Below are 23,833 nucleotides of genomic sequence, written 5' to 3'. Positions count from 1 at the left end.
AACTTCATGATCATCCCCGGATAAGCCTTTACACAGCCACTACTCCGGAATTGTATGTGAATGTTTGTGTACCTTATTAATAATAGAAAAAAAAAATTTGTAGGAAGGTTATCAGGATTCATCTATCCTGCGTTTTATGCACCTACTCGAGCGATGAACATCGGTGCATCCAGTGGAAAGTAACAAACCAGGTTTACTTAAGAATCACATGTCTGCAGCTGTCTCCTTCTCTTAATCTGAACTTGAGTGAACTAGGTTCTTGTAACGAATAAAATGTAACAATAAATTCTTACTAGTTAAGAATACATGACAGCCAGTGAAATCAGCCAAAGAAAGCTGACAATAGGTGTTACTGTTAGATTTGTGGTACAAGAGATAATTGGTTTTAAGGAAAGGGGAAGTTAAACATTAAATGTGAAAAAATTACAAGTAACATGAAGAGGATGATATGGTAACAGAGTAAAAGTACATTTTTCTTTGTAAATGTACTTTTTTCTTTTACAGATTTTACAAATAAGTAAACACACACACACGCATTTTCTGAACCGCTCGTCCCATACGGGGTCACGGGGAACCGGAGCCTACCCGGCAACACAGGGCGGAAGGCCGGAGGGGGAGGGGACACACCCAGGACGGGACGTCAGTCCGTCGCAAGGCACCCCAAGCAGGACTCGAACCCCAGACCCACTGGAGAGCAGGGCACAGTCCAACCCACTGCGCCACCGCGCCCCCAATGAGTAAACATTTTTAAGCAAATTTACTGTAAAAAAGATTTTTTTGGGAATTAACTGAAATACAAGTAACAGAGTAAATATAACATGTTACTATTCATCTCTGCCTACAAACTAGTACATTTTCTTTGCACTTTAATTTGCAACAGCTTTAAAGGAACTTCAAGGAATAAGTTACTGTTAAACAAAAATGTGTGCCTGTTAATTCTGCATATTTTATTTTTACAGAATCAGCATCATCTTACAAATATATTGCAGTCTTCTATGGATTCATTAGCAGCAAAATCTGAAATAAAATTCTACACTTTCAAAGCATGAATAAACTGAGGGAACATCACCATAAAGTGCTTAATAAAAAAAAAAAAACTTTTCCCTGGTAACTTTTCAAGAAGATGTGGCAAATAAAAATTACATGAACAAAGAGATCAAACAAATTGATTACTGGTGTTTCAGTGGGTGGCACAGTACCAGAGTGGGCAGGGCCACTGCCTCAAAGCACCTAGTGTTTGTCAGTCTGGAGTCTGCATGTTCTCCCAGTGTCTCAGTAGGTTTCCTCTGGGTGATCTGGTTTCCTCTCACAGTCCAAAGTGATTTGTTCCAGGATGAACTGGTGACACTAAATTTGCAAATAGTGTGTGAGTGGATGTGTGCTTGTGTGGCTACTGTGTGATGGATTGGCATCTTGCCCAGAGTGTACCACTCCTAGTCTAGTGCCCAATGATTCTGGGATAGGATCTGGACTGCACTAACATGGGATGTTAATGAAAGAGAATGGCAATGTAATATTTTGGACATCCTCTCAACAGGGAGAAAATAAATGATTACCATGTGACTACGCAAGTGTCAGGAATTGAAAATCTTAAATTTGCTAAAACCATGCAGAATCCAGGTGAGATGGAAAGTTAAGTTGAAGATTATCTAGCACAACCTCAAAGGGAATGTTAAAGTTGCCCATTATTTACATGTACTTGAGAAGCTAAGCTGAAAAGAAAATGACAAAATTCAGATAAGATTCTTCAAAATATCCCAGGTCACTAATATCTTTTGAAGAAGCCCATAAAAGTTGTTTAAATTTAAATGTAAGGATCCATACATACCATAAGCTATGAGCTTCAGGAAACAGAAAAATGAGAAAAGGCTTAGACTAGAAACATTGCACCTGAAGGTCTGAGCCCGGTTTCTCTGAGCAAGCAATTTTAGTGTTCACCATCATGTAACTCATAAAAAATGATTGTTACTAAAGAGGATATTTATTAGAGAACACTGAAAAATACCACATGATTATATAACTTGGAGTTCGCAGGTTTGAATTGTACCTCCAGCCAGCTATAGTGCCCTTGAGCAAGGTACTTACTGTAAATTCCTCCATTAAAAAAATGCCCAACTGTATAAATGGGTAAATAATTGTAGGTAGCATAACACTAAATTACTTGAGAGAAAAGTCAGGTAAATGAGTAAATGTTCAGTAATGTAGGTAATGCTTCACATTTACTTTGTGTTCAGCTCCTTTTGGCTCCTTCCTGCCTATACAACTAAACTTGCAGCAAACTCCTTAAACAGCTGCTTTTATCTATGGTTTATTACAATTACTCAAATTGATGTCACATTAAGGCACTTTTATGATTTAGAATTGTGTTAAACCTGTACAGAAGTACAAGAGCCATTTACAGGGTCAGAATACTTCAGATATTTTTTAAATGCTTCATTTTTCCATATGTTTGTGTTTACAAGACCTTACTAGAGGTGGGAAAAGATTTTTGCATTCAGTCTATGTCAAAAGCTGAATCTTTGCAATCTTGCAAATTCTGGTAGCTGTTGCCCTTTACAAACTCACATATTTATGTCCTGATTTTGTAACAATACATATTGGTATTCAACTTAAAATGGTAGCAATACATGATGTTCATCGATTTAGTTATTTCCAAATCATGTTAATACACCACTTGGAAGAACCAGTACATGAGCTAATGAACCTCTTCCTCCAGTCAAACAAATTTCAATATGACTGTGTTGCCTGCTACATTTACCAGCTGGTAACAGTACTATTGGCCAACACATGGGCATATATAGTGCCACGAGGTAATAAGCCCAACTTCACCTGCTTTAACTTCTGTAAACACTGATGATGCTGATCAGTCTCTCTGTGGTCACAAGTTACTAAGTGACACTGTTGCCACCCTGTGGCTGAATATGCACGTACACAAAATAGAGGACACCGATAACCTTGGTTTCAAAACCATTTTAATATGTTTAACATTAACACCTAGCAGAAAGGTGCTCAGCACGGTAGAGAAAAGTACATTCAGAAAGCACCATCTCATTTGAAAAACACATAACACCAAGTGAACTCTGACCTCAACCAACTTCTATAGTGCCTTTCTAATCAGAATCTGCTTTTACATGCTCATTTAGATATTAATAATAAATCCTGAATCCCCCATGAAACCCAGGTGTTGCAGAGCAACAGGCACACAATCCACCAGACAGGACAGACCTCACCAATACTGTGCCTGGTGCACTTATTACAAGAAGCAGTGCTATGGATTTAACCACAACAGACCAGGAATACAAACCCAGTTCACCAACCTTACAGTAACAAACTCAGACAACCAATGAAACCCCATGCAGAAAAACAAAAAACACTAACCAGATATTTTCACAAGTGATTACAGCAGACTTTTACATTTTACCATTCTGCTTAGTTCATGGTGCTTGTCCAACTTGTAGTAACTAACCTTCTGACACCATTTACTGCACAATAAATTACAGAAACAAAAATACTTAATTATAAAAGTAAAAAATGTCAAAACAAGGGCTCCAAGTTGTACTTGTGTTACACTTAAAAGTATAAACAGCATTTTTAATAAAGAAATTAAGAATTTTGCTAGTGTTAATACAGGTTGTTAGGATCCAGAATGTCTGCACATACTTTCCTTAAGAAAATATCATGCTAGCATCTAGTCAGCAGGAGAGTCCAGTGAAGGCATGGCAAATGACCTCTGATCACTGACATAAGGGATCCTTTTCTAAGTGCACAATACATGCCATCAGGAGATCAATAAACACATACTGAAAATAATAACTTTTGGACTGATTCACAGCCTGAACATCTGAAACAATGGTTCATTTCAATGAATCTAGTAAGAGGGATATAGATTAAATGATTAAAAAAATGGAATTAGTTATGAAGTTTGGGGTTTCCTGAAATAAAAATATTTAAATGGTTTTGGTCCTGAAAGGCAGAACTGCAACAAGCAAGAAAAAAAAAAAAAAAAAAAGAATAAAATCAGACAGCAGGGGGCTCAGTGGTGGTGCAGTTTCCCCTGTATGGGTAGGCTCCAGCTACAGCAAACAGGCATGAGTGCTGGCAGTTTGCAAATTCTGCTCATGCTAGTTTTTGCCCCATGGAGCCAGACACCCGCATGTGAAACTGGACCAACACTGGAATAGTGTTAAAGCGCCTTTTTATTTTAAATTTCATTATTGGCACAGACTTAAGGAATCCAGATCTGGCCTTCCCTCTGGGTTGTGTTAGGCCTGAGCATGGGAGCAGGGGGTTCCACATTAAGAATGTCCTGTGCCTTCCTCCACAGTAACTGGGGGGTTTGATGGCTTGTGGAAGGGTGTCTCCTTGTAAATAAACCAACAGTTTCCTCCCCATAAAATGAGATTGAGGAATCCAAAAATCTGAAACAGAAAACAAGTGATGAGCCAAAACATTAACAATTACAGAAATCTTCAGGCCATTGTTTTCCTTTTGAACTTTAAAAAAATCTGCCTTCTCCTCCCTTGCTACCTGCAGGGCTTTCCCATAGATAACTTATATGGCAGAAAAAGAATTTATAAGCTAATATTACCATGACTTCAGAGAGGGGAGAGCTAAGAGGCTCACCACAGATGCATTGAGACGACCCATTGCAGGTCCTTGTCCTGCTGTACAGACATTTGGGATTTTTTTGCAGGTATCAAGGATCGTCACCAAGTGGAGGGAGTCAGTGGCGAACTTGATGTCAGTCAAGGCCTTACCCCACGCAGAGGAGGAAACTAGCCACAGGAACGCAAAGGCTCCTGTCAGAAACAGATCCTTTGGAGAGAGGAAGTCAGGCACTGAGTGGAGCAATGCTTCTGCTTAGGAGTCAAATTAAATATGCAAATCAATCCATTTTTCATCAATTCAATTACCTCACCTAATCTTAACCAAAAGATATCTTTCAAACAGAAGTATTTGGAAGACAAAACATCCAACCTGAATTGATACAATAAGCAGAAGTGACCCGATTTCTGCATTTTCAGAATATTACATCTTGTGATGATTTAGTCTGCAGACAGCAATAATGCATAAGAGCTCTTTATAAAAGATCTATTAATCTGTCCGAGACTTGCTGGTTTTCTATTCAATTACCTTGTTATATTAAAATTAACAAATCTTAACACATTGTTACCTAGCTGACTTTTCTACAAAGTCAACAAGTTATTAATTTGTGCAGCTGGACATTTTACTGAAGCAATTCAGATTAAGCACATTTCTCAAGAAGAAATCAAGTTGTTACCATGATAGATTAGCCTTTGGTAAGTAATATCACCATTTACTTGGCACTATATTCATTTTCTCACACAACCTGCAAACTAGAAATAACTGATAAAAAGAAACTCACAACAACAGGACCTCGAGTGGTCTCACGGTACAGATGCTGGTAACCCAAGTAGAGAACCAGAGTAACTGTGCAGTACAGAAAGCCAAACACCCCGATGCAGACAAAAAACTCAGCAGAGGAAGAGAAGTCACCAGAGAGGATCAGGGAGTGGAAGGGGTTGGTTTGGTTGCAGGTGGGAAACTCAAATGGAAAACTTGCAAGCCTGAGGAAACAAGAAGAGCAACACCATATAATAAACTGTGCTGAAATAAAAAACATGGTGCACATTCAAAAAGGAAAAAAAATCTCTGCTTCTTTATGCATTACTAAGCTGTTCAACACTTAAGGTTATCAGTATTCAGCAAAATTTTCCACATATACAGCTTGGGTAATAGTCCCTACCAGGAAGATGCTGACACACCAGGAAGGTTACAGCAATTTCATAACAATCCTCACCTGAAAGGATACTGAAATTTTGGACGGATTTCCGTTTCCTGCATACCGACACATGTCACATGGATGCTGGTGTATCCCGAATACCCACATGTGGTAGCAAATGCAAATATGGAGAAAACCTGCAAACATAACCAAAGTCAGTGCCTGAAAGGAAAAAAAATTCAGTACTTCTGCACACGAAAATTTAATACTGCACCTCCAGTAAAAGTTCTGTATAATGCAAACATAAAAAATGTGTTTAAAGACTGTACATCCAAAACTTACACTTCATACATTCTGCCAATGAACACCCATGACAGATTCCAGTGAAATATTATATTGTCAGCTATGGCTCAGTACTGCTGTAAAAAGTTAAAAACTGAGCAGTGGTGCAAAAAAAGAAGGTACTACATTCTATGTTCCTTTGACATGTTAAACTACAATGTGAATAAACAGATATCCAACTCTTGTCCCAATTAAACACCCAACCCAGAAGACAGTTAACTTAGTGGGATAAATCCTAAATAAAAACTGCAGTATTTTACAGCCAAGTTTTGTAAACTGAAATGTACTTAATTGCATATTTGTTCCAATAATGTTCCAATAATGAAAACATGAACCCGTATTTTCTTGAATTTCTACTTTCCAGAGAAATGGTGGACTATTTCTCCTCCATTCTGCATATCCTCACATGCACTGTCAGTACTTGTCAAAAGTACTGTAACACACTACAGTGAGATGGCAGTGACTAGTAGCAGGTGGTATAACGGTAAATCACCTGCTTCGATTCTTAAGACCCAAGTTGAAATTCCTCCTATTGCAGTAGCACCCTAAAGTAGCTTAACATATAATACCCAAATAATATCAAACTATGGTAACAGCAAGAGCAGCAACATGTTACTGATGGCTGAGAATGCACAAACATACAGCCAGGTTTACAAATAACAGTACATTTTCCCCATGGCTGTGTTTGTTTAAAAATGCATAACTGTTACATTAATGGTAATTGCTTCTGAAGATGGTGTATGCAATTATGCTTAATTGAACTAAATCAGGGGGATGGCTAGTGGTGCAGCAGGTTTGGCTGGGGCCTGCCATGTGGTGGGTCTGGAGTTCCAGTCCTGCTTGGGGTGCCTTGCGGCAGACTGGTGTCCCGTCCTGGGTGTGTCCCCTCCCCCTCCAGCCTTGCGCCCTGTGTTGCTGGGTCAAGCTCTGGTTCACCGCAACACTGCAAGCAGCTGTAGCCATTGTGTGTGCAGTAAATCATGTACATACTGTGCTTCTGTTTGTTTTAAAAAAAAAAAAACCATTCTCTTCCAGGATGATAATTTAGCCTTGTGGTAAAGACAAGTCTTCTATTATTTTGAGAGGAACTTAAAAGAAATTCTTGGAAAGTGTCACTGGCAGCTAGCCATTTTTTACAACAACACTAAAAACTATGTAAGAGGCTATTTATCAGATAAATTAAATGTCAAATGTGAAAGTAAAAATAAGATGAACTCTTTGAAATTCATTACACTACATACAGTAGTCCATATTGAGTTTTTTTTTTAATAAAAAAAGGACAAGCAGACAATTTACACAGTTAGCAAAGCTAAGGGGCTGAGCAAAATACCTACTCTGTGGGAACAAAGCATTTTTGACAACCCTACCTCTTCATAGCCAACCAGCTAGATAGCAAGAACACAAACTTTGCTTAGCCCTGCAATGTTAGGTAACATTTTCTTTTAGTGACAAATTAGGTCAACAACTCACGTTCTCTAATTGGAAAAACTGACAATCTATTTTAGAACCACCATGAGAGCACAAAGAAGGATACTGTTAAATCTAAAAGAAAACAGAACACTATACCACATCATCAAAATTTGACTAGTTACTGACATTTTTCAATAATGTACAATTTGGTGAGATGCTCCCATATTTGCCTTGTTCTACCATCTTCAGAATAGGCATGGAAAGCTGCACTCCATGCATCTTCAGTTTTTATTAAATAATGTACCATTTTAGCAGTTCTTGCAACCAAAGTTCCGTTCATCTGCAGATGACAATCATTCAACTAGTGTGGGCTGAGTAACAATGGGCAGAATGCAAATGAACAGCTAGCTTGCTACAGCTATGGCCAGCTCACATTGTGAGTTTAATAAATCAGGAATTACAGGAAAGTAATTCCACCTCCTCAGATTACAAGCATAAGTGGGACTAAAAGTCTGTTTTTTTTCCCCCATACAAATTTCATAAGACATTTTACTGACAATCAATAAAGTTTATAGATGTCCCTTTATGTAATTTGAGTCAATTAGGTTCTGTAAAAGTTCCAGACAATTATAACCTACACTTTGCTTGATTGTTTTGTTTAATTAGCTTGGAGCTATACTGAACTGATTTTAATATACTGATAATCAAAATGTCATCTACAATATTCTCAACTCCAATTCAACCCCAATTGTTGCTGGATTCATCAAACCAAGACATAGAATATTCATCATCCTCTTATTATTCAGACACAGGACATAAACATGTGGAACCAAGTTTAAATGAGGTGATAACACACTGCCTGGGTATGTTTTACTGACATTTACTGGTTGGGGATGTAGATACAGGCCACCTTTTGTTCTACAAAAAACAAATTTTGGAAAACAGAAAAGTGAACAAAAGGTAGAAAATAGTGTCTTTTAAAACTGGTAACTGGAAGACTCACAACAAGGGAGCAGTGTATGGATGATTATATATTTGGCATTTTATATACTTCATGAAAACAAGTTCACATAGGGTTACAAAATGTTCTTAGAGATTCAGTCAACATATGAAGTCCACTAGACACCCACACTAAAGTATAAATGATAAATACAGTATAATAAACAAATATGAGCAATTTTGATTATATGAACAGCTCTGATTTTTAAATATTGCCAAGAAAAAAATCTGGGACCTGCTTCACCAGGATCATCGCAAAATGAGAGTGTCTGGTCAATAATGGATAGGAACCACCACAAGAATAAGTAGGATATGTCTTAGCAACTTGCAAATGACTCTAGGAAACATTTCTGTTTGTAGGTTATGCTCTGGCTCCAATACGTCTCTGAGACTGCTGAGTTTTCACCTTTTTCTCTGTACACTCTGGCCCAGTTTTCACATTTCCTGTCAGCCAAATGCAAAAATTGCCCATGTTCATCCAGTTCCTGCCTGAAAGGCATTTGGAGTTGTTTAGGTTCAGCCAGAACCATTTAATACAGTCACTATCTTATGTACTTTACAGTGCCAGTCAAAAGTCTGAGTACACCCAAGCAAACCATTCTTATAGCAGACTAAAGAGTCAAAGCAAAGCAACCCCATATTTCTGTAAACTGCATTTAAGCTGATTTAATGCTTAAAAAGGTTATCCAAAAGTCTAATTAAAAAAAAATACCAGCCCTTTGCAAGTGTACAAAAATCCTCTGATTGGTACTGTGTTTGGAATGCTTTGTCACTAGACCATCAACACTGATCCATTTCTAGTTCATCCGCAAGAACACAACCTAATCACTACCCATCAATTCTGCAGAGACATCAAGTTGAATTGAAATTTAGTTTTGAATCCTGCATGAAAAGAACATTTTCCATAATCTGTAGAATATTTTGTCATACTGACAACAGAACACGGGTGTAGAATGTATACTAAGGTACACAACACCTGATATGCACAATTGTTTTACATCCTGTTGTGTGTGCTTTCCCTGGAACTTATGTACAATCTGCTAGTGAGGCAATAAGTTTGTCTCTTTACAGTTAAACCTCTCTGGCTTTGTAACAAATAGACCCGCTGAAGATGAGAAAAGACAGGCAATGATTAAGCAATCTTGTTCTTAGGCCCCAGACAGTCCCTCTACAGGCCATCAAAATTGTCATTTCTGATTTGCTAAGACACTTCTGGAAGGACTCTGGCAATCTCTAATTTTGCCAACACTATGCTAAGCCTGCAAACAAACCACACAGAGAGCAAATTCCAGGTATACTCCCCACTGTTAACAGGTTTTTCCCCTGCTAGAGCTGTATAAAAAACACCTCCCTTGATGTACAGATGGTACAGGCAGGAAATGGGAGGTGGAAAGCAGGGAGTATGTCAAAATGTTGGTTACAGTAAACCTCCCTGACTCTGCAAGAAATGGACAGCCCTCATGTTTGCGGTATGATCGCACATAACTAACAATGTGACATACAAACTTATTTTGAGACACATGCAAGGAACATTTCAGAGAATTCTGGATAAACAAGTCCAAAAACTGAATTGTTTCTCATTTTGCATTCCAAAAAATGTATGCATCAATTCACATAAATGAAACATACAAATTATGCTGTTTTCTCCATAATATGACAGAGAAGACAGGACACTTGCACTAGAGTGCACTGCCCCAGGAGGGCTCCTGCAGGCCCAGTACAGAATGAGGTGAATACTGTAGTCTTAAGTCAGATTCTTACTCTGGTCTTGTATAGATAAGCTTATTACTCTGGGGCTATTTACCACCCACGCCATAAGTACACACAGGTGTGTGCGTATGCACATTAACTCACACACGCGCCCAACTGGAGTGCAGTTGAGCCTGTGGCCACCAGCAGGCTCCAGTGAATGGAAGTGTACTCTGATCTGCCTGTCAGATGCTCTGCTTCTACTAGGAGGGTCACTAATGATTTGAGATGCCTGCTGAACTTTCCACATTCAATTGGTAGGTAAAAGGACAATACATACAAAACTCTGAAATATGTATTGCATTTATTTCCTTAATCTACAAATCTTCTACAGGTTAATCTACATACATTTGACAACTCACTGCACAACTGAGCTAACACGTGTCCTATTATAGTATTTTCCATTTCAAAGTTTTAACAAGCTGCTTCAAAGAACAGCAGTTTGTCAGGGCAAAGTTTACATTACATTATCCGATTGCCTTTTTACCAAGTTAGACCGCAAAAAACAGGAGTCACGCTGAACCGTTCGGTTAATCTAAAAAAAAAAAAAAAAAAAAAAAAAAAAAAAATGTACGAGTTTCATTATGTTAGTGAAATGCTCACCTCTGTTGACAGGCAATTCAAAATTCCACCCATTTCACCAAAAAATTCGAGGTCAAGTTGTTTCAAGGAGTCATACAACTGAGCAACAGCTGTACCGTATACGTCGTTTTTAAAGAGCTTTCCTAGTCAAGATGAAGTTAATATGTAAATGGGTCAATATGATTACGCAAAGATATTTAAAATTTTCTACTTATCACAGCCTGCCGGGACCAAGACTTACACGTGCATGATTATATTAGTTCACACTCTCGGTTTCCTTGCGACGACGAGTTTATAAAACGCAAAGCATGGAGAAAGTTGCTGGAGTGGAATTTGTGCTAATAAAGTTAGTAAAAAAAAAAAAAAAGCTGTGGTTGGCTGGCTGGCTGGTTAGTTAGTTAGTCAGTCAGTCCGTCCGTCCGTCCTGACAGACTCATAACCGCCGCCAACGGCGCGGGTGTAGTCCGGCACACCTCTCTCCACACGACACTGCCACTCCTCCGGCTCCGCTCCGAGTCCGTCAGCCTATTTATTTCAGCTAAAATAATGCTTTTGACACAAAATTACTTATATCCGTATAATTTTACTATTATTTTGTGTGTTTTGTGAGTCGAACTTCCTGACAGTGACTCACTGAGCGCTGGCTAGTTTATCTTGTGACATGTCGTGCGGTCACTTCTGCGAACAATTTCGAATTAGTGAAGTGGGTTTTACTGTACAGTTGAATAAGTTCGTTAACTCAGAACTCACCCATTCCAGAACTCTGATGAACCCCAAGGGCTCCTTCAGAGGCCCCAGGTCGAGACGGAAGGCCGTCAATGTCTGGAGTAGAAAGAAACAGATGTAAGTTACGACCAAATTCCAAAATGCTTCGCTCGGTCAACGTGTCGTGGTTACAGGACAGCTAACTCACCCACTACTAACTAAATAGCGGAGTACCGTACGCAAAACAGTACCTGAACAAGCCCGGTCATGGCGCTCGCCCTCTTTTTTCACCTCAGGCGGCACTACGTTGAGAAACCTTGTACTTTGCTGGACGCGTACTACTGAACTCGGACCGTCCCACCCCCACGCGCCACGCAAAACCGTCCGTTTTAACAAACTTGTCAACTTTTCGAGGAGGTCCCACCCAGACACGTGACTCCACCTGAGCCCTTAAAGAGACAGGAGCGTTCTTAAAGTGGGGTTTTTCCCGCGCTGGGGTTTTTCTCTAGTTTTTTGGAAAAAAAAAAATTAGTTGGTTTAACAAACGAGATTTGCAAACATAATTTGCACCTGAGTTCTGGTTGCTAATAATTTTTGGTCCTCCAGTATTTCACAAGTTGTCACGTCACTGGCAAAGCTTAATACAACATTCGTTCACATGTTCATTTCATTCATGCGTGGACATAAATTTGACTTTCTTTACAGTAAATTATAAAATTATAGTTCTATGAGGTCGGAGGTGTTAGTATAGATACAGTATGTAAAATTTACAATGGGGAGTGGAACCTAAACTTCGGAGGTGCTGTGGTTTTGAGATTTTCATTGTCTTGGCCTTATATAATCAGCAATTTTTAGCATTGGGCATTAGCTATATAATCAGAAAATATGCATATCATGGGAATACCTAGGCAAGTTAGAACATCACAGTTAGCTGCGAGGTGTTAGTGCTTCATGAGTGGACACACTTTGCTCTTCAGTGAACTGAGTTATCTTTATCTTGTAAGTAAATACTGAGGAAACACCTAGTCACCTTCATTTGACCTTTGTTTCCACAACTGCCCCATCTGAACATCTGGCTTCATCTGTTTTGTACTGGGAGCAGTTTGTTTTAAAAAAAAAAATGATGTACTTGCACCATGTTATATGTGCATGCTAATGTTGAGCCTGAACTTGGACGTGGATCTTTACTTGCAGCATACTTCACTGAACTTCACAACGAGCATAAGCTTAAACTTGAACATACATCTTCTGCCATGTTTTACTGAAGTTCTGAAGATGAATGCAAACATGAACATGGTTAATCCCAGAACCTTACTTACTTTATTGTGCTCTGCTATATTATCCAAATAATGTTAATAATTGAACATCAAAACATGAATGTAGTGCACCAGCAGAGAAGTTAAGAATAATTCATAATATTGTTTTAATGCCACATAACTTTCATTTTTTTACATGTTATTCACTCATTTGTTTCCCCTGCTATATATTAAACAGTCGTAATAGGCCTTGATCCTGCTATTTTTGTTCAGTACTTAGTTTTTATGAGTGGACAGTTCATTTCACTGTACTCCCTTTAATCTGTTTAAAATCAGTTTTAAGTGATATCACGCTTTCCATGTCGTATGATGCACACAAACATGAGACCACACTTCTAGTACACCCCCATTCACAGTTAAAAAGTGGTAAATGAAGGTAAGATTTAAAGCGAAATGGCGATATTTGTTGATTGTTTGTCAGTTAAATGAAATCACATGTACGTATTGTTACAGCCCATGCTGGAGAAGATGGCTGCTCTTCCTTGAGAAAACATGCAGCTCAGTCACCTGACCAGTTGGCCTGTGGTCTATCAGGTGACCACAGTAAACCAGGAAACAGGACTTCCTGGTCAGAGACCAACTTTATTGCCTCAGCTAGTCATGCAACTAATGAAACTACTGAAGGTGGAGAAACAAGACACCAAGATTTATGACGTTATACTGTGAAAAGAAAAAAGACGACACAGAGCAACAAAGTCCACACAAGCAATAATAATGCAATTAAACTACACAACTAAAACAAAGGTAGCATAATGTTACATTTTTGAGTTGTGTTCTGTTTATTCATTTAACAGACGCTTTTCTCCAATGTGGCGTATAATGATTAACTGGTCTGACTGACACCTTTATCCAAGGTGACTTACAGTGACCCATACACTACACTAAAATCCCTACAATCATTCACTCATTTATACAGCAGAACGATGTGAGGCACAGGCATACATACACTAGGGGCAATTATAGCTGAAACACATCTTTGGAGTGTGGAAGGAAACCAGAGCACTTGGAAGATACACATCAGCTTGTGGAGAACATGCAAAAGCTTCACAAAGACTGAGCCACGTTGACACACATGTCCAAATGCATAAGCCCTGATATTGTGAGGCACCAGCGATACTCGCTGAGCCGCTGTGCCACCCGTGTGTACTATCACAACACAACATTCTGCCCTTCAGAACTTCTGCAGCCAAAGGCTGAACACCGAGTAACCTGTGATAAGTTGAGTGTTGTGCTGTGGCTCTGCCGGAGTCACAGTCGCCTCAATTCCAGTAGTGCAGCATTCAAATCCAGCCCATGATCCTATCAGTGTGGGGTTTCCTGTGTTCCTGTGGACTTCCTTGGGTTGGCCTACTTTCCTCCCACAGTTCAGAGACGAGATGTTTATGTGACCTTGCCAGTCAATACTGCCCACATCATGTGCGTGCGCTGTCTCAAGTATTGTATCTGTGCATTAAAGTTGCTCACTAAACTGAAACTGTAAGTTAAAATATATATTCTTGACTTGAACGTTTTGCAAGTGTAAAAGAGTAAATTATTTGACATGCTAAAAACAAAGAGCTTTGTGTGATGTGTCGATATTTAGTTCATTTTATCCAATTCTTGCTTCTGTGTATATAAAGGTAGATTTACAGGAAAACAAATTTTACTGAGGACTGATAAAGTCATATAGTCTTTTGACTTTAAATGTTTTCATAGTTATTTTCCTGTTTTCCTTCTGCAAACTGTTTTAAGAGACATGCATACCTTTCAAAGCTGAAATGTTTATGTGTGGAGAAGTGCATAAATTGTACTTTTGCTGAGATGTATGTCGCTTTGGACAAAAGTGTCTGCTAAATGAATAAATGTAAATGTAATGTAAATGTAAGTGTGGAGTCAGTATTTCTGCATGAAAAATAGGTTCTGTGTGTGTAAACATGTAGTATATTAAATAGGGGGTTCCAAAGTCTTGCAAAATATATATTTTTTAAATTATTCTTACATGCAGCATTAATATCAGCTGTGTTTGTGAATACTTTCAGCATGCTCCAGTCCCACAGTTTTAAGAAAGATATCAAATGCCAAAGCTTATAGATTCCAGAAACAGAGAAACTTCTGAGTACTCAACCACAAGGTAAACTTGTCTATACACCTAACCATGCATTTATGCAAAGAGAAGTTTGGTAGATGCAAAGCTTCTTAAGGCATCCTGTACAATGCTACTTGAAAGTATGTGAGCTCCTTGGGTCCCTTTATTTTTTCCACAAAATCATTATTTAATCACAACCAATATTTCTCACCTGACATAATACGTGTGTACCATTTCCATATGTTGCTTTAGACGGAATCATGCATGAAGCAGTAGTGTAAGTCCAAAATAAGTGCATTGGTTAAACCAAGTAGGTAAGTAGAATCAGGTGAGTAAATCATAATCATTTATTAATTTTATAAGTTTAAGATTTAAGGTTTAGATTTTAACATTTTACTTGTGAGTGACAGAGAGAGTGTGTTCCACTGATGTATGGATGAGTGACCCAGTGTAAGTAGTGTATCTAGCAGTGTAAGTCACTGCGGTGAATAAGGTGTGTGGGCTGATAACACTACACAGAGTTCATTGGAAGTCGCTTTGGAGAAAAGCATCTGCTAAATGAATAAATGTAAATGTATTTATAAAGCATAATTAGTATTCCTACAAGATTCACATACTGTCAAGCAGCACTGTATGCAATCAGTTGGTCAGGAGCTACATGGATCAAAGTCAACTTTATTGTTATTCCCACAATATGTCTAGGACATACATAGGAGTGAAACAGCATTTCTCCTGGACTACGGTGTGAACATAGAGAACAACATATACGTGCATAGATCTCAGAGAATGCTATGTTAAACATAGCAGTACTCATAGTGGATGGTATGTTTGTGCGATTGACCTGAGTTCACATACTTCAAATACTCCACACTCCTTCTTTCCAGGCCAACTGATCTCACCTTTTTCCTTTCACATCATCTAAATTGGATTGACAATGTGACCTCAAGCTAAGCTGCCTTAGGAGAAATAGTGCTCTTGAGGAGGTTGGAGAACTGTTGACATACAATCACACTTCCACAAAAATATCCAGATACCTGTGGAAAAGCTGGAAAAAGATTTCTTCATGGTTTCAGTCATTAAAATTAAGGACAGTTCATCATCAAGTGTGAATCTGAATACTATCATGTAGGCTGTGGGTTATTTAATCTGATTTTTGTGCTGCTCATCTCTGTATTACACATATGCTTAATTCTGTGTGTTAGACTGATAAGAAAAAACACATGTATTAAATTTTCACATTTTTCTATCAGATCTATGAACATTTTATACAACAGAATGCTGATATAGAACTCTGAAATGAACTCCAAACAGGAAAGTGGGCAGACATGCAATGCAGCTCAATAGTGGCAAATGGTTCAAGCATCCTCAGCAGGGGGGAAGGTATTTACAGACATTTCTCCGACAAGACGCATAGCTGAAGCTAAGAGGCTATCGCTGCTCATAGCCCTGGTTTGAGTGTGACAGGCCCACCTGGACAAAGAAAAATCAACATCAGAATCAAGTTCTCTTGCCTGGAGGGACAGGACTGCTCAAGGGAAAGCGCATGATCAAGCTCTCCATACAGACGTCACTTCTCCATGTAACTGGTAACTGTCACTCATCCATGCATGTTACTTTTATCAAATCCTAAACCGTCAGTCTTTTTTTAATTCTTTTAAATTTTCACACCCTTTTTATGTTTTTTGTCCTCTGTGCATATTTTTGGCTTTTGTTATTTTAGATTACTAATCTAATGTAGCTGGTTAATCAATCAATGTGACTGAAATACTTTTGTCCAAAGGTTCTTGATCACGGAATTAATAAATCATTTGCACCAATGCTCATCTTTTCTTTGTGTTTTTGGTGGTGTCCCTACAAAAACAAAAAGTTGTTTGTTAACGTTAACCAGTCAAAAAAACTTCCATACACTCAAGTCAAGCTAGCAAAAGTAAAAAAAATTCGACATTTCAAATGGCAAAACCAGTAGCATCCAAAAATGTACTGTATTAAGAAAACCAGTCTGACATTCGAGCTAAACTTACAAAATATTATCGTTAAACTGTTAGGATTTTAAAATACGGAGGTTGTTTTTCTACTAGAAGTAGAAGTGCTGCGGAACGGAAAAGTGAATGTATGTGTAGTTGTATTTCACGGTCGGAAGAATTTGCTTGTACACTTCCGCCACATAGACAGCAACGCGCTAATTCACACAGCCCTGTAAGTCAGGTACCATCAAGTGATGCGCTTGAGACATTGTTGATGATCAGATGTTGAATGTACCTCAGTGAATTATAGAATTATAACTGCATGCTAAATTATGAAGTGCTTAGTGAAATAGTTTTTAATAATATGTTTCCGAGCATATTAGACTAGCGGCGCCGGTGTGGTGGTAATCTGTTTTCTATTAGCAAGGAAGTTACTGAAAAAATATTTTTTTGTTCATTTAACGAAAACACAATTATAGACAGTAACATAAGTGTATATGAGCATCTTAATAGAATACTGTACTAAGTACCTCAGCGGTATAATAATATGACTGGGGTTTAGTTTCCACCTTCAAGAGTGGAAGTCGTAGTGGCAGTAATAGACAGCAGGTTGGGCCAATGAAGTGCCCAATATTTGACGCAATCCCGCCCTATTGTCAGTTCCTGCCAATGATCACTGGGACAGCAAACCGGAAGCTAGGTTGAGCGCTGCGCCTCCGTTTCTCCACTTTTTTTTAAAGTTCTCCGCTTGTGAATTGTCATCATTCGTTCTTGAAATTTAGGGTTTTTCGGAGTCAATTCCGCCTTTTCTTCTACTTTGCTTTTTTTCTACAGTCAGATCTGCCAAGATGTTTTTGACACGGTCAGAATATGATAGGTAAGCATATCTTTTACGTGGTGTTTGCTTTGTCATCATGCCGGGCAACGCAACAAACCGTCCGTAATGAAAATAAGTTTGACAGATTTTTTTCCTGGATATTTTTGTAACGGTCACCGAATGTTTTCAGTTTGTTTAAATTTGCAAGAAATAATGTGTCAATAATATTTCTTTTCAATTTTTGTTTAAACTCAGTTTGTATTTTCACTTTCATTTTTATTTGGTTTCTGACTAATCTTAATGCAGTCATTCAGACCATGCATATTCATATATCTGAGATATTTGATGTGCAATGTTTGATCTTGTAGAGGAGTGAACACATTTTCACCTGAAGGGAGGCTTTTCCAAGTGGAATATGCTATCGAGGCCATCAAGGTGTGTTTGCCTATCTACCAGATTTGATGACGTTTTTACAAATATAAACAATACATACACAGATTAAACTTGATCATTTCATTCAAGCATCTGTCCTGTGGAATATCTTTGTGGATTGAATATAGAAAAGTATGCATCTATAGCTTGTTTGAATTAATGGCACACATTGGATTGAGGTGGATCGGGGCAAATGTAAGAGAATATTGATATTAACTGACAACCGGGAAGTGATCACAACCAAATATTAATATTGCAGTTGCATCAAGAAGATGCAGTTATCTTAAAGTCAGGGAATTATACATGGAGTGCCACTTATCCATCTTTGCTCATAGGTATTGGGCAAATGTTTCTGAATTAATGTGGGTGTTCTGTGCTCTCTCCTCCAGTTGGGATCTACGGCGATTGGGATCCAGACATCGGAGGGTGTGTGTCTCGCTGTGGAGAAACGCATCACTTCTCCGCTCATGGAGCCCAGCAGCATAGAGAAGATTGTGGAGATTGACACACACATTGGTAAAAGACGAAGGCACTGACGCATGGCTACTACTGAAAAGATATGGATGACTGCTCATACGTGCTGCATCATCAGTAGTGTGGTTTCTTTCAAAAGAACACGGCCTCATCTGTTGTCCTCTTTGGAGTGTGTTTAAATGTTCTGACGTTATGCTTCTTTTCTCCAAATATGAACTCAGCCAGAAAGCTTTATTTTCACTCAATTAAAATGAAATGCTGAGATTATATAAAAAAAAAAAATAAAGTTACTAATGTTAATATAAACACCATTGAACATTTAACTTTCTTTCCTTAGGCTGTGCAATGAGTGGTTTGATAGCTGATGCCAAAACACTGATAGACAAAGCACGAGTGGAGACACAGGTCAGTATATGCTGATGTAAAAAAAACACTTCTTTCAGATTTTTTTTTTTTTTTTTGGTCATTTCAAACATATTAAGCTGTGGATCCCTTGATACTCATTTGTTTGCTATCAGTGGGTTAAGGTGACCATGTTTAACAATGAACACTGGAAATTTGTACTTTGCAATTAATATGAACATGGGTGGCACGGTGACACAGCGAGTAGCGCTGCTGTCTCACAGCACCTGGATGGTGCAAGAGGACGTGGGTTCAATCCCCACTCAGTCTCTGTGAAGTTTGCATGTTCTCCCCTGTGTCTGCATGGGTTTCCTCCCACTCTCCGAAGACATGCTGTTCAGGTTTCCCCATAGTGTGTGAGTGACAGAAAGCGTGTGTTCCACTGATGTATGGATGAGTGACCCATTGAAAGTAGTGTATCTAGCAGTGTAAGTCACCTTGGTGAATAAGGGGTGTGGGCTGGTAACACTACATAGAGTTCATTGAAAGTCACTTCGGAGACTTTGGAGATTAGCATCTGCTAAATAAATAAAAAGTAAATGTAATAGATAATAAACATAAATTGAAATTCGTAGGGTAGAACAGGGTATAGTTTCATCATCAGGTCTACTGTCTTACCATATTTTTTTAATTATTGCTTTTCAGTATATTTAATATAATATTTTGATGTTTATATGTGTCTTGTAATGCATGTAAACACCATTTTAAGTCTTTTGAGAAGAGCATCACTCAACTGTCTAGGTCCTTAAATACCACGCCTGTTCTTGATCATTCAAGTCCAAAATCTGACTTCACTCAATATTTCCCTCCTCAGAACCATTGGTTCACATACAATGAAACCATGACCGTTGAGAGTGTAACCCAGGCTGTGTCCAACTTGGCTTTGCAATTTGGTGAGGAGGATGCTGACCCTGGTGCCATGGTAATCTCTCATTAAGCATTTTTTCAACCAATGTATTTGTATTGCAGTACAAGTTTGTAACTTAGTTGTGGCATTTAGATTTATTTAATAGCATCATTAAGCATTCTATAGGCTTCATTCACCTGACGCCTTTGTCAGTGGCAACTTTGTTTTTGTTGAGCTCTGCCCTATATTAATTTTTTAAAGCACTCTGTTGACTGTGACTTAACAATATTCTTAAAATAAAAAAACACCCCCGTTTTAACACTCTCATTTACAGTGAACAACTTCCACTTGATACTTGACTTGTGCTCTAACCCGAAATCTTCACCTTATCATCAGATACATTCTTTTATTACAGGCGGACAGAAAGTGCATTTGTATTGTACAATGAAGAGCTCAGGTTTATGATTGCTACACATAGTAACAGACAGCACTGTAAACAGAAGCAAAAACTGGTGGACAGACAGATGGGGACTGTCACTGGTATCAACAGCGCTGCTGGGAGATGGTGAAGAAAAGCTGTTGTAATTAGGCCTTTTATGGTGTTCTGGATATTTTATTCTGGAATTGTTGTGGTGTTCTTGTTCTGTAAAGTGTTTTCTGGTTTGGAGACCAGTGGAGTTGAGTCCCTGGTCATAATACCCTTTGCCTTTTTATTTCCTCAGAGTCGTCCCTTTGGTGTGGCGCTTTTGTTTGGAGGAGTTGACGAGAAAGGCCCCCAGCTGTGAGTTTTCTCTGACTGAACTCCACTTTCTTTTTCTACTTAGCCTACCGTGTGCTTTCTGCAGAAATCATCAAGAGACTTTAAAACGTGATCATTCCTATAATATTTAGAATGTTCAGTTTCTACATCCACAGATGCTGGTATTATTAGGGAGAGATTTTGACCACTGTGAATGTTTATAACTTGTGACTGTTTGTGCTCCTATATATTTATGTTCATACAGTTACCACATGGACCCATCAGGCACATTTGTGCAGTGTGACGCTCGAGCCATTGGCTCTGCTTCAGAGGGAGCTCAGAGTTCGCTGCAAGAGGTGTACCACAAGGTGAGTGCCTGAAAGTGGTGTTGGGGTAGCGTGCTGCTCCTCCACCTCATATTACAAGAAAGCCATAATGATGCTGGACTGCTGATGCACAACTGGATGAGTCATCTCTTTTGTCATCCTATTGTTGGTCACGGATGAATACCAGGTATGAACTGTATATACTGTGCAAGGGTGTTCCACAAATGTGGTTCCAGGCTAATGTACTGGGTTTGTGTGTTTTATGGCTGACTAATGGCTAGGAAGAGAAACACAAGCTGGTGTTCGTGGGATGAATCAGTCATCAAAAATCATTAAATATGATTTAATTTTAATTTAATTCTGTATTCCGAAGTTAGGAAAATTGTTTTATTTTTTCTTATAGCTTTAGCTGATATTTTACTGAGCCTGCTTATAAAAATAATGTAGAGATGCCTGTATTACTAACCTTTTCATTCTGTAAATATTGAAGTGTGCCAGTAGGTAGGGTAATGGTTACAGCCATCCCACCTTAACTCAGAGGTTGCATGTCCGAATTCCACCTCTTATTGGCCTATTTTCTCAATTAGGTTACTTACCTTAAGTTGCTACAGTAAAAATGACCAAGATGTATAAATGGGCAAATAATACTAGGTATCTTAACACTGTCCCTTTGGAGAAAAGCCTCAGATAAATTAATAAATGTGAAGCTGAAAGTTGCCAGAATCTGATGAACCTTGTAATGGATGGTTATTTAATAATTTGGTCTTGACAGATCATATATAGCCTTGTTTTGCACAGTTAATTTTTAATTAATACATGTATATATAACACGCTGTAGGTATTAATTTTGAAAGACTTGTGAGTTGATTCTATGATTCTTAAAGTTTGAGAAATGAGATATTCAATGTTTTTTTATTTTTATTTTCTTTTTCCAATTTCACTAGCACCTCCCACAGGGTTGTTAGCACAGACTATTTCATTTTCATGTTGAGACCAAAATGAGAATTTAGTAATCTCACATTGTTTCAGAATTGAAACATGAAGTACTTAATGAGATTGGCGCTACACTCTGACAGTCTGTAATAAGGGCTGGGGTGTGAAGCAGCACCAAAAAGTCTGAACAAGGGTCCTTTAATATATGTAAGTGGGAATGATAATACTCTGTAGGCTCCCTGTATTCACATTCATAATTTATGTAATTGAAAAGTGTAAATAGAGAATCACTGAAACCTATGGCTAGAATATGAAACATGCTTTCTCTCATTCCATCTTTTCCAGTCTATGACATTAAAAGAAGCAATCAAGTCCTCTCTGACCATTCTGAAGCAAGTCATGGAAGAGAAGCTGAATGCGACAAATATTGAGGTCATTTTTTTTCCCCACTGCACGAGAGCAAAGATCAGAGTAATTGTTATCTGCAGCAAATATAGTAGAACTAACTGCAGTTTGATCGTTTTGGATTATTTTGCACATTGAGCCTATTTATATACTGAGTTGTTCTGTTTTCTCTTAACTTTTAGCTTGCCACTGTAGAGCCTGGGCAGGCGTTCCACATGTACTCCAAAGAGGAGCTCGAAGAGGTCATTAAAGACATCTGAATGACAGCGGGGTCCCATTCATCCTGACCAAACCTTTTTGGATTAATTGGCCCTGACAACTTGCTTCCTTTTTGTTTTTTTTTCACTGATTACAGAAAGGAGCTGGTTGTCTGTGTAATGTTTTTCCTTTCCTTGGTCTTGGAAATTTTTACAGGTCTGTACAAATTACAGTATGATCGAAGCTGGGATTTAAATGGAACTGAAGGGGGGTAATTTTGTTACAACTCATTGTCAATAAAACTGTTATGCCCAAAACAAAACTTGTGCATGTCTTTGTAGATAGTAGGTTTGGGCACTGAAGAGTATTTTAAACAGGTAACATGGTACATATTTATTGAGCACATAGACAGGTGAGAAGTGGGTCCAGAATAGATGTTCTGAGGCCCTTGAATGTTGAGAGAGATTCAGGAATTTGTAATGAGAGGGGAAGGTCATTCTACCACTCTGGAGCCAGAACTGAAAACTTTGGTACTTTTGATGTTGGGTCCTTAGTGCAAAGGAGGATCAAACAGCCAGAGGTGGAAAAGCATAACGGTCTGGTTGGGGCATAGGGAGTGATCAGGTCCAGCAGGCGTCAGGGAACAAATTCACTGATGGTCTTGTAAGCTGTAAACCGTGTCTTTAACTCTATACGAGCAGCTACAGGAAGCCAGTGGAGACTGATAAAGAAGGGAGATCCAAGGGAAAGCTTTGGCAAATGAAACATACCTCGTTCAATGGCATCCTATATCAGCTGGAGAGGTTTGATGGAATAGGCTGTAAGACCAGACAGAAGAGAGTTGCAGGAAGTCTAGGTGGGATGTCAGCATGGTCTAGACCAGGAGTTGTGTAGAGTTTGCTGTGAGATAAGAGTGGATCCTGAGGATGTTATGCAGGATGTATCTGAGGACCGGATTATGGCATCAATGAGAAGGACAGACTTGTGCTGATCAGTGCTCGTAAGCTCTTAACTGATGAAGCAGCTGAAATGAATGAGCTGTCCAGTTACATTGAGTTCGGTACTTAACCATCAAAGAGGTCTTGCAATGGTAGCTTGTCATAAGTTGCCTGTTCCAGAGTTTTTAACAGAAAAGGGAGAAGAGAGACTCCTGGAGTTCCTTATCCAGAAAGCGTAACTTTCTTGAAGATGCAGTATCTTACTGGAGGGCAGTGTGGAAGGCAGATGAGAAGCAGTCCTCTGGTTGGAGAGCGAGGAACTAATGACAGTGGAGATAAGTTGTGGAGAAATGGCCTGGTGGAGAGGTGAAGAGATGAGATCGAGGGGACGGGTAGGGGTCTTGCGTGAAGTTGGAGATTTCCCCTGATAGGGTTGAAATGTGGAGA

At 38.7% G+C, this 23,833-nt stretch overlaps 2 protein-coding genes across 2 annotated transcripts; one reads left to right on the top strand and one right to left on the bottom strand.

The window, feature by feature from the left end:
* Window positions 1-2,986: 2,986 nt before the first annotated feature.
* sypl2a (synaptophysin-like 2a) lies at window positions 2,987-11,936 on the bottom strand. Its single transcript, XM_018750717.2, has 6 exons — window positions 11,782-11,936; window positions 11,576-11,647; window positions 5,822-5,940; window positions 5,387-5,588; window positions 4,624-4,815; window positions 2,987-4,418 (listed from the first exon to the last, which is right to left on the bottom strand). The coding sequence occupies exons 1-6, from the start codon at window positions 11,797-11,799 to the stop codon at window positions 4,296-4,298; spliced, it is 726 nt and encodes a 241-aa protein (XP_018606233.1). The 5' UTR covers window positions 11,800-11,936; the 3' UTR covers window positions 2,987-4,295.
* A 5,109-nt stretch (window positions 11,937-17,045) lies between these two features.
* psma5 (proteasome 20S subunit alpha 5) lies at window positions 17,046-22,765 on the top strand. The gene is made up of 10 exons (XM_018750811.2): window positions 17,046-17,107; window positions 17,710-17,752; window positions 18,061-18,127; window positions 18,514-18,640; window positions 18,936-19,003; window positions 19,815-19,922; window positions 20,570-20,628; window positions 20,852-20,954; window positions 22,191-22,277; window positions 22,433-22,765. Exons 2-10 carry the CDS (start codon window positions 17,724-17,726, stop codon window positions 22,508-22,510), a joined length of 726 nt encoding a protein of 241 aa, XP_018606327.1. The 5' UTR covers window positions 17,046-17,107; window positions 17,710-17,723; the 3' UTR covers window positions 22,511-22,765.
* The last annotated feature ends 1,068 nt before the right edge of the window (window positions 22,766-23,833 follow it).

The sequence above is a fragment of the Scleropages formosus genome, chromosome 16 (genome assembly GCF_900964775.1).
Source record: "Scleropages formosus chromosome 16, fSclFor1.1, whole genome shotgun sequence".
Taxonomy (NCBI): domain Eukaryota; kingdom Metazoa; phylum Chordata; class Actinopteri; order Osteoglossiformes; family Osteoglossidae; genus Scleropages; species Scleropages formosus.
This window is presented reverse-complemented; position numbering and strand designations above follow the sequence as displayed.

Bases quoted from the DNA above. Each gene is read 5' to 3' on its own strand.
- psma5 (XM_018750811.2), top strand. From the start codon at position 17,724: ATGTTTTTGACACGGTCAGAATATGATAG. The intron at 18,641-18,935 runs GTAAAAGACGAA...TTCTTTCCTTAG, and splicing joins GGAGATTGACACACACATTG to GCTGTGCAATGAGTGGTTTG. The intron at 19,004-19,814 runs GTCAGTATATGC...TTCCCTCCTCAG, and splicing joins AAGCACGAGTGGAGACACAG to AACCATTGGTTCACATACAA.
- sypl2a (XM_018750717.2), bottom strand. The intron at 5,941-11,575 runs GTGAGTTCTGAG...TTATGTTTGCAG, and splicing joins TCATCAGAGTTCTGGAATGG to GTTTTCTCCATATTTGCATT. The intron at 4,419-4,623 runs GTGAGCCTCTTA...TTTCTGTTTCAG, and splicing joins GTCGTCTCAATGCATCTGTG to ATTTTTGGATTCCTCAATCT.